At 37.8% G+C, this 11,286-nt stretch overlaps 1 protein-coding gene across 32 annotated transcripts in view; it reads right to left on the minus strand.

Moving 5' to 3' along the window:
• Nrxn1 (neurexin 1) overlaps positions 1 to 11,286 on the minus strand; it is a 1,064,135-nt gene that overhangs the window by 563,468 nt on the left and 489,381 nt on the right. For all 32 annotated transcript variants that reach the window (XM_052746549.1, XM_052746545.1, XM_052746543.1 and 29 more), the window contains one exon: positions 9,417 to 9,539. In XM_052746549.1, the coding sequence (XP_052602509.1) occupies positions 9,417 to 9,539 (123 nt within the window). The remainder of the gene's footprint in view (positions 1 to 9,416; positions 9,540 to 11,286) is intronic.

Here is an 11,286-nt window from a genome sequence, read left to right on the forward strand (position 1 = left end):
TTCCATGTGGTTAATAAAAACAGCAAAGATGCTGGATAGTATCATAAAACACTGCTGTACATAAAATATAAAAGGTATATTTGATTATATAAGACAAAATATTTATGTTATCAATTGACTTTAATGGCTATAAATTCATTATTACAAAAGAAGTCCCCTGAATTGTGCTCTGGTTAATTTTTACTCTCTAAGAATCCTCATTTCTCTAAGATGGCTTTTCAGTTATCTTTCTTTCATTTTCTTTTTAGTCATTGGTTTGATTTGGTTTCTACTCTACATATTGAAAAGTGAATCCGCACTTTCCTGACGGTGGCTCTCTCTCCTTCCACACACTACGAAGCCTCTGGTTATGTTACTGAAGTAAAGTACTATTACCGTCTTAGCAATTCCGGTTTTTCCTATAACATCATTTTGCTTTCTCTCTTCAGTTTTTGTTCGATGACCTCAATACTGCTCTGTGGGAGTTCTAACTCTTCGGTAACAACAAAAATCAATCTTTAATAATTTGCAAGCTTGAAGCTCTAGAGACATGAGCAGCACTGAATTAATAAGCTATATAGAATAGGGAATATGAAAAGACTATGAAAATCACTGAGGCTTTAATATTGATGTTGACATTTACTAATATTTTTCAGTATTAAAAAATTTGAATCTTAAGTTAATTTACCCAAATTCTAAATTTTTTGTGCTTCTTGTTAAAAGTTCTTTTGGCAAAGACAAAAAAATGAGAACAATATCCAGAACAAAATGTATTTCTAATTTGTGAAATTAATATCTTACGTTGCTAAGAACTTGGAAGCTACAAAGAAGGAAAGGGCATTTAGTTCAGAAAGATTGAGAAGTTCAGTGAAAAAAATGTTTCTTCTGAAAATGATGTTATGGACATCATAGATTATAAGGAGGTAGTGACAGTGTCGAAGCAACCATGTTACAAGTGAATACATGGTCTAAGTTTAAAGGACCCCGAAGTTGGATAGACAGTATTGAGAGACACATTCATTCTTAGGGAGGCCAACGACAGCAATCACCCACTGACAACACACTGGCTGATGCTGGCTTTAAAGGTATTTCCACTCAGAATTTGTGTTCAGTCTTCATCAGTAATACACCCACGGTTGTATATGCACCAGTGTTGAATAAGAAGAAAACAACACAAACTTCAATGAATTATTTTCTATAGCTTTTATAGAAAAAGTTTTTATGTTTATATAATGTTTAAAAAATTCCTAATTTCCAGAGATTGAATGAGTGGATTTTAGAATCAGTAAATCAGAGTGGGGGTCTTCAGCTTTCTCAGATTCTCAAGATGAAACAAAAGCCTCAGGATGTTTCCTGGATGTTTCGCTGCTGTAGAAATCTTGGTATGTGTGCTGAATTTTCCATTAAAATTTTCATTTTTACCTTGCTCTGAGTTGTGTTAGTTTTCTGCATAGAATAACCACAGAACAAACGAAAGAACACCAAGTCAGCTCGGTGGTGGTGGCAAAGGCTGGCAGGTCTCTGTGAGTGAGAGGCCAGCCTGGTCTAAAAACACTAAGACTTTTGTGCTTTTGATAATTCACTTAAAAGTTACTGCACAGTCAGTACGTATCTGAAGTGCTATGTGCGGGAGTGAAAGACGTGCTGAGGGGATGCATACCTCCCTGTTCTCAGAGAATTCATAGTCTATTGGGGGAATGGCATATAAGAATGTGTGATCACCTAATTAAATGTATGAGAACAAAACTCTGAGACATGCTATGAATTTTATGACTGGGACGCTGTATTGGTAAATACAGACTAGGATAAAATTTAAGCTGAAATTTGAAGAATTTTAAAAAGAAAGTCATATTAAATTCTGTAGAAGATGAATCAAAGGGTGGAGTCCATGAAAGGAGATAGATGAATATAGTCTTTAGGTACTGAATGAGTTAAAACCATGAGCAAGTGAAGTTGGTGGTTCATATAAAATTCAAAGGGTATTAAGGGTCATGTCATTCACAAGGCATCCTAACTGATTATCAGCTAGCTAAGTGGGGTTTTAAATAAGCAGAAGACATGAAGTGTGTGTGTGTGTGTGTGTGTGTGTGTGTGTGTGTGTGTGTGTTCATGCATGTGTTCGTGAGTGTGTTCGTGTGTGCGTGTGTGTGTGCTTGCGATGCACAGGTGCATGAACACTTATCCTTTTGTGGCTACAATAAACTAGGGGGGTTTTCACAAGCATAAAGTAGCAGAACTTGGACAGTTTTATAGATACATACAATTCACAGGATTTACTAATGATGTGGGAATGATGTCAAGAAGGAACATGATGAGGCTTGTTTTACATGTTTGAGTAAGGGCATACATGGCAAACTCATGTTCAGTGAGGGCAAATAGCAACATACACACATAGCACACAATCACAGAATACTTATAAGAAGTAATTAAATGAAACCTACTGACTCTCAATTAAGGGATACCCTGAAGTTTGTGCAACCCCTTTCTACCTAAGCCCTAGAGACTCTCCCTTCTTGGGTCTGCTTACCTGCATCTCTGTCATCATTGCTAAGACGAGGTGCAGACATTCCCAAGAACAACCTGAGTATATACTTTCCATGTTCAACAAAGAGTGAGTAGAACTACTATGCCTTTAGTAGGTTAAAAAATGCAGGGCCTTGTGTGAAGGGTCTCTAGTGCTTTATTCTTTAAAATTCTTCCTGTTTAGAATATACTGTTTAATAAAAGTCCCTATTACTTTTCTGATTCATGTTGGCTTCAAGTGGCCACTAGAGTCTTTAAAACCACAGCATTTTGTGCTTAATCCTCAGTCCTAAATACTCAGTGCTGCATTTGAAAATCTTTTTAGACTATGTAAATCAAGGCTGAATTCTTACTATGGTCAAGTGCTGGGTTCTTGAGCTCTTCAATAACATCAATAATGACAAAAAAGAATAAAGGTTGGAAGGAAGAAGAAAAGATACAAATAATCCAAATTATTTATTGACTACAGTGATAAATTCTCAAAGTATTTTAGATGAACTATCAGACTGAACAAATAAAATGGTAGCTAGGATTCTCAGCTTAAAGGAAAATGAATGGGCATACAGAATGAGGAAAATCAGGAGACAATGCTGTAGGCATAGAGATAGCAGTGTGAATTCATGGTTTCTAAAAACATGTCTATGTGTATGTTTGTGTGGATATGCAATTAATATGTATGCATGCATCTATATTTATGAATATGTGTGTGTATAAATACATGTGTCTGTAGATATTTCCAATCTGTACCTGCTGAGAAGATCATAACGCAAGGACAGCTAATAACACTGAGCACATTTTACCATACAACCCCTATACATAAGGCTTGGGAACATTGCAGAAGCCGGTAAGGGGATTAAAAGACCTGTGAACCAGGAAGTCATCTATGAAGTTGTGTCTTCTAGATAGAACATGGAAGTTGCAGCCATGAAATCACAACAATATGGCTGGCTAGATAAGACGTGAACAATGATAGCAGCTGAAATACCAATGTAGATGCTGAAGCTCTCAATGGGGTCCCACCCCTAGGTGAAGAGCTACAGACGATTAACAACTGCTTAGAGAAAATCAGTCTTCCCCAGGGATAAGCCCCTAACTGGTAATCCAATACCAAGTGGTTAACTCTAAAAACACATTCATATAAGCAATGCTAAATGAACTCAGTAAATTGCACTTATATGTTTATACATATATACGTGTGATATTCATGTATGTATGTATCATTCATACACATATATATGTAAACATCACTATATATGCATACATTATGTATATATCTATATATCACAATAATAAAGAAAAAGAGGGCATAAATTTTTGGGGTATAGGAACCATAGGAGGTGTTGGAGGAAGAAGGGGGAAATTATGTTATTTATATTTTAATTTAAAGTAAAACTTAAAAAGTTATTCCTCACTAAATATAAATTAAACAAATAATTCTGCTGAAGGATATAAGCAGATAAAAGTGGTGCCTGAATATCATGTTCTGAAAGAAAATGTTAGAAAAGAACTAAAACAAACAAATAAAACTGGGTAGAGGCTTGTTACAAGATTGTAGAGATCAACTCGATAGTAATTTGTAATAACTGGAGCATAAATTTTTTTTGTTTTTTCGAGACAGGGTTTCTCTGTGTAGCTTTGTGCCTTTCCTGAAGCTAGCTCTGTAGACCAGGCTGGCCTCGAACTCACAGAGATCCACCTGGCTCTGCCTCCTGAGTGCTGGGATTAATAGCATGTGCCACTACCACCCGGCTCGAGCATAAAATTATTTAAGATGAGAAATTAGAAATTACTGCAAAATATAGAAACTTGTGAATGCAGATCAATCAAAGAGAAAAGAGAAAGAGAAAGAAAATCGATGAACTAGAAGGCAGAGACATGAGGCAAATGCTGCGAGCCGTAGAATGCTAAATGTTGAGTACTAATGTTCAGGAATGCTGGGTGCTGAAATTAATTACTTTGTAACTACTTTAGTTGACTGAAACAGGCAAATACCTTTATCAACTGATGAATTATGTGAAAACATTTAATAAAGCACAAGGTACATACAAGGCCTTGTTTGATATGCCTCTCCACAGATGATTTATTAATTGCAAGAAAGAAAATATAGTAATTAAATAGTGAAGAAACTGAATAACATATCCACCCACCCCAACTCCTGCCTCCACATAGGATTCCACAAGGAGGTTGTGGTGTCAGCGTGTACTATTTTCTTCAAGAATGTGGACCAGGAATTGTGAAGACACATTCATCAAAAACAAAACAAATGCCTGCATCAACATTATGCATGAAGAGAAATAGTGAAAGTCATATTCTCACATCTATAACTTCACAACAGAACATGAGGATGGAAGTCTCAGTGGACATTGACAGCTTCATAGAGTTCCCAGTCCTAGACCGAGTTAGCTGACAGAATTATGATGGTATCGCTGCAAATGTGTGGGAATCGACAACTTTTACTTTGTTGTGTAAGGGGAGAATTCTACTTTTAGAAAATATATGTTGAAGAATCCAGGGATTAAAAGGTCACTCTGAATATCACTTTCTCTCGGCTATTTAAGGGGAAAAACTGAAAGTGAGATAAGAGTCAAGAAGTGAAAACGTCAAAGCAAATGAGGAAAAACTGCTCCAGCAGTGGCCACAGACAGGTGCCTGGGATATTATTTTTATATACAGAATTTAAAATTCTTATAATCGTCTTATAAATAAAACTTAACACTTAAAATAACACTTAAACGTCTTATAAATAAATAAAACACTTAAAATCGTCTTAAAATAAAATTTATGTGAAAAAAATTCATAATAGCTTGATTCCATGCCTGAATCCACTGTCGTTCCGGGGTGAGTACCTGCCATCTTGAATCACCTTTTACATCATCACAGGAGTAATTTTTCTTAAATCAGACTAAAGGCAGTGGTTTCTGGTTGCCTGGAGACCATGAGAAATAACTTCCCCATCCACGCAAAATGCCAGTCTGAATATAAATATTTTAGGCATTTTGTTTGTTTTTGTTGTTGCTGTTTTGAGACAGTCTCTATATGGTCCTGGCTGTTCTAGAACTTACTATGTAGGGCACTGGCCTGGAACTCACAGAGACTTCTCCTGCCTCCTCATCTAGAGTGCTGGATTAAAGGTGTGTGTCATCACACCCAACCTCAAATATTTTCATTGTATCTCTGAAACCAAGTCTTCTGCACTCCAATCTTAAGGCTTGTTTATGTCAGTCATTTCTCACGTCATAAACTGCTCTGTATCTTCAGCTAACAGCTCCATTTTATAGTAAGTACATAGGCATGTGTACATCTGTATGTGTGTGATCTTATAATGTGGTGCTGTATCTGGTTAAGTAGTTATTATAGAGCCATATATTTATTATCATATTATGGAATACAATGGAACAAAGCCAATCTAAGGAAGAAAAGAAAATGAAAAACAATCTTGGACACTCTTTCTCAACTCTTATAACAATTTCAATAAAACATAATCTACTTCTCTTTGAGCCCCAGTCATGCCATCTTTAAAAGGAGAAAGCATGTGTCCTGTTTGTGAAAGACACTCAGACAAAACAACGCTCTGTTGTGATTTTTGCATGTATTGCCCCTGACTGCTAAAACTCAAGGCCATGGCTTTAAGCACTGCTTAGGAGACTGAAGTGACAGACACGGACCCTGTATGGGTCTGAGCTAGGTCCTCTGCATATACCTTATGGCTCTCTAAGTTGGTGTTCTTGTGAGACTCCCAACAATGGGAGTCAGGGGTGTCTCTGATTCTTTCACTTGTGCTTGGGACCCTTTTCCTCCTACTGGATTGTCTTGCCCAGTCTTGATATGATGGTTTGTGCCTGGTCTTACTGTAACTTGTTAAGCCATATTCGGTGGATACCCCTGGGAGGTTTGCTTTATTATTAATTTTTTGTTTTTTTTTTAAGGAAAACAGAGAAGGAGTCAATTTGGGGGAGAGGAGAGGTGGAGGGCAGGGCTCAGAGGAGTGGAGGGACAAGAAACTGCTGTAGGGATGTAATAAATGAGAGAATAGAAGTCAATAAACAAATAAGCCCTGCTTAGTCCCTCTGTCTGGATAACACCCAGTTGCTTTAGCAACTAATGTTAATCTTCAGGAATAATTTCTTTCTCTTCCAATAATTGCGCTTAATTAAAACTATCTGACCTGCAGCACTCTCCTGACCACCTGATCTTAGTTTTAGAGCCTTCTTGTGAATGACAATTGTCTTACAATTATGCCATTCTATGTGGTTTGTTGTTGTTGTTGTTTGTTTTGTTTCTTAATATTCATTGATTTATTTTATTTTTCTTTTATTAAAATGGATTCATTTCTCACATAATACACCCTGATTAAGGTTTCCACCTCCTCTATTGCTCCCAGCTTCTCTGCACCTCCCCTCCCATTGGGATCCACTCCCTTTCTGTCTCTCACTAAAAAAGAACAGGCTTCTGAAGGATAATAATAAAATATAACAAAATAAAAAATAGTAAGTTAAAACAAAAACTATCATATTGTAGTTGGACAAATAAACAAATAGAAGGAGAAGAGCCCTAGAAAAGGCACAAGAGATTTCTAAACAGTGATCCATTTGTCAGGTGCATTAGCGCCGCCTGCAGACATATTAAGGGAAATGCAAGCTGGGCTCCTCTCTACATTGTCTCCTACATGAGGCTCCTTTTGAGGCTCTTCCTGCAAAGTCCAACACATAGGACAAAAAAAATTTGCTTCCACAAAGAGCCAATGAGATCTAGGATAATGACAGCTCTATGAACTTGTGGTTCACTTTCCTTTATCTACAGAATGGTTCCTTCAAGAATTATAACCCTACACATATCATATCACATGTTTCTCTTTGCCAGCCAGGGAAGCCCTTTGGAGCTTAATTTGAAAGGAACACGTCTCTCCAGTGCACCAAGACCATTCTATGCTTTGTGCTAACATAATTACGTCAAGAGCTTTCTTACAAAAGAAAAAGGAGCTGATAGAGTGGGGGTGAGTTAGTTTTCAAGGATGAGGCATGCTGACTTCTCTTCCATTGGTTTCCCTAAGTGTCTAAGTCAGAGCGTTATACAGCTCACCTCCTCGGGCTATGATTGTAAATCTGGAATAGACCTTGACATCCTGAATGTTAGGATTTAATCAACAAGCTAAATGATGTAGGATAGCCTAAAGAAAGCAAATAAGTAAAAGTACACCTACATATCAGTATACTCATGAACATGTTTTGAAGTGAAAACATAGAATTTTCTACTGCTCATCAACAAAACGCATAAGAAATAAAGAAAGTGAAGATAATTATTAAACCACAAAATTAAAATATATTATAATTCCTTGAATTATTAATGGACAAGGAAAATAACATGGCACATATGATCAGGTTGGAAGAATACTTATTAGGCTGTTTATTAAATGCAAATGTTGGTAGACAAATTAAATGACAAATGTACTGACTTTAACCTTCAAATATGTACTGGCTTTGGTTTGAAAAGCCACCAGCAAACAATGAATCTGAAACCTAAACATAGAAACATGGCATATATAAACGTATCTATGTACGTATATTAATAGTTTAAATAAGTTAACGCAACTTGGGCGACAATGGCCCACCCACCAACAAGAGCCACAGACTATCTAACAAAACCCTAGGGCCAGTGTGGGAAAGTTAAGTTCAATTTGTTGGTCAGCTAAGTCCAACAGACTCCCGAAATAATATAGGTTATTTCCATTGCCTTGGTTGACTCCTAGAACTTGGGTATGACTCTACTGCTAAATGCACTTCAGATACAGAACTTGGAGGAAACAGCTGGAACTGAATTGGAATTTTCCTCCCTGAAGACTGGCTCTTATATTATGTAAAGGTGCTATAAAAAGTACCAAGGGAGAAAACTTATCCTACCCAGCTGTCAACCTTATGAACCACAACAAGGATCAGTATGGCAGCCTATATCCAAGGCTGCAATAGTGGCACTTACATCTTGAGGGGCAGGGGTGTCTATTCAATAGGAGGGAATTTATGTCTGGAATTGGAAATCTAGCTGCCTACCCAGGACTGGTGAGGTCATGTACCCCAGAGAAGAACGTACATACTGTTGCTTTCCCCAAACCAGTATAATCCCCAACTGCCTTCTAAACACCTATTCTTATATGCACAGATAGATGTTGCCTTCAGCCACCATCAAAGAAGGTTCCTTTTGAGCAGTTAGAGACCGCTAGAGAAAAGCAAAACCGGTCAAATGGCAGCGAACGATGTACCATTGGGGTACCGCAATGATATGCACATACGTATGTGTGTAAGTGGAACAATAATAGTTACAAAAGAGGTCATGCTGTGGAGAGGGGTGGTAGAGTGCTGACTAGTTTTATATCCACTTGTCCTAGCATCAGCTTGGAAGACTGAGCTTCAATGGAGAAAATGCCCCTGTCAGATTGACGTGTGGGCAGGCCTGCAGTGCATCTTCTTGATTGATGATGGATGGAGGAGTGCCCAGTTTACTGTGGGCGGGGCCAACCCTGGGCAGGTGGTTCCTGGTGCTACAAGAAAGCAGGCTGAGAAAACCATGTCAGAAACCAGTCAGAGCAGTGAAAACCCAGCACTGTTCTCTGGCTTCTGCTTCAGTCCGCTTTAGGTTCCTGCCTTGAATTCCTGCCCTGTTTTCTTTCACTGATGAACAGTGATACGCAAGTGGAAGTGTCATAAACTCTTTCCTCTCAAAGTCACTTTTGCCCACAGTGTTTATCACCCAATAGAAACCATACCTAAGACAGTGGGGGGAGGGGGGTGGGAGAAGTTGGAGGGGGAGAGGGTGGAAATGATATAAATACACAACTTAGGTATGAAATTATCAAAAAATTCAAAAGAAGATAGAAGGATAAAAAGAAAGAAAGAAAAGGCAAGAGAGGCAGGGGACTTTACCTGTCATGGCTTGTTGATCATCCACTGTCAGTTTTAAACTTTTTCCTCGACGAACCACACGCACTGTGTGCCATTCATTATCATTGAGGTTATAGCCGGCAAAAAGGGTCTCAGGACCTTTGCCTGCAGAATATGCCAAACAGTCATTATGGACAATCAGAATCAGACAAGAAAATGAACCTTACAGAAAGTGAGAGGAAAGTGGAAAAGAGAGTGGGGAGTGAGAGAGAAGAAAGGAGAGAGAGAGAGAGAGAGAGAGAGAGAGAGAGAGAGAGAGAGAGAGAGAGAGCAGAGAAAAGGGAGAGAGTGGACCAGTTTTCAAGCCCAATAGAGTCATAGCAAGCAAGGAAAATGACAAGTTAACGAACACTCAGGTATGACAATTGAAGAATTTTTAACCTTTTGCATTGATATAAGACAAGAGAATTAACCTGCTGTCATAAATAGGCACATTCAATATTGCACTGGAAACCTTCCCAAGTTTGCATGTACACCTTTTAGAGGAATTTTCTGATATTTCAAGTGGTATTTTTCTTAATAGTGAAGGGGTTAGCAGACATCTAATTCCCGAGAATTCTCTTTGCCATTAGCACCCATTTTCAGATGGATGGGTAAGGAGTCAAGAGCACCCTGGTGAGAATCTCTTGGTACTGTCCCTATGATGGCTGCTCTTCAGATCTTAAATTGTGTACCACCATGATGCACCAAGTTTCTGGGTTTGCCAGCTTCTGAAATATATGGACAGTTTGGTCTAAAAACCAAGTTAAAAAAACCAAAACCTCCAAATAACAAACCGATAAGTTGATAAGTTGCAAATCTATATGCATGGTGGAGATGCTTCTGAATACGTCAGACTAATAGTAACGGAAGAAGTAGACTAAAATAGAGAATACAAAGACAGTAAAAAGTCAGGATGGGAAAAGGAGATGCTAACTTACATCAACAAATAAAGGCCAAAAGAAAGGAGGCAAATAGTATAGTCAATTGACAAAGGCTCTTCCAAAGGATGTATGTGAAAAATTTAAATAGATTTGGGATAGACATTATTTGGGAAACAGGTTTAATGACAATTACTAATATGACCATATGGGACTATATCTGTCTTTAACTTGAAAACAAAAGGAAAATGTTGACCTAATTGTAATTTTAATAAAAGTATTAAATATGATGATTTAAATCAAAGTACTTAATATTATTCATTTAGAAGGCTATAATGTTAAGTACACATTCTTTCAATTGATGGATTCTTCTCCTTTGTTAAAGCATCATAACTTGCAGATGCATTAATACAGTGCAGGGCCTAACATCATTTGCTTTCCTGATTTTTTTCTACTGGCAGAGGGTCAGGAATGTCTTTCATAGCTTCCTTCACCCAAATCTACAGCTAAGCCAGTTAACAGCAGGGATCATATGAGAAAAAATAAGGGAGTGAAAATATTTTCAAAAAGGGAAAGAAAGAAGAAAAAAGAACTATCAGGGAACCAAAGGGAGAAATCCCCAGTAGCCCATTTACACCAGCTCCCTGCTAGCTGGGACAGCCACAGACTAGCCGTTCAGCCTCCCACTTCTTCATGGTGCTACTGCACGTTCATGTAAGTCTGGTCTTACTCAGTTACTCTTTGGAGCTTAAGATGAGCCAAAATATAGGCTAAATTTTTCAAGGGAATTGCATCAATTCTTTAAACAGTGCCAACCATCATTAGGATTTAGAAAGCACCTCGATTTTCTATAACAGAGTTAGATTACACATCCTGATCCATGAATAAAAACTACTCTGGAGAGAAAAGTTATCAGCAATTGATCACTGAACAACTAGAGGAAGCTGTGAGTTCAGTGTCTGCAAACACGCAGTGGGACCAAATGTTGAAAG

The sequence above is a fragment of the Peromyscus californicus genome, unplaced genomic scaffold (assembly GCF_007827085.1).
Source record: "Peromyscus californicus insignis strain IS unplaced genomic scaffold, ASM782708v3 Scaffold_1__1_contigs__length_55948999, whole genome shotgun sequence".
Lineage (NCBI taxonomy): Eukaryota > Metazoa > Chordata > Mammalia > Rodentia > Cricetidae > Peromyscus > Peromyscus californicus.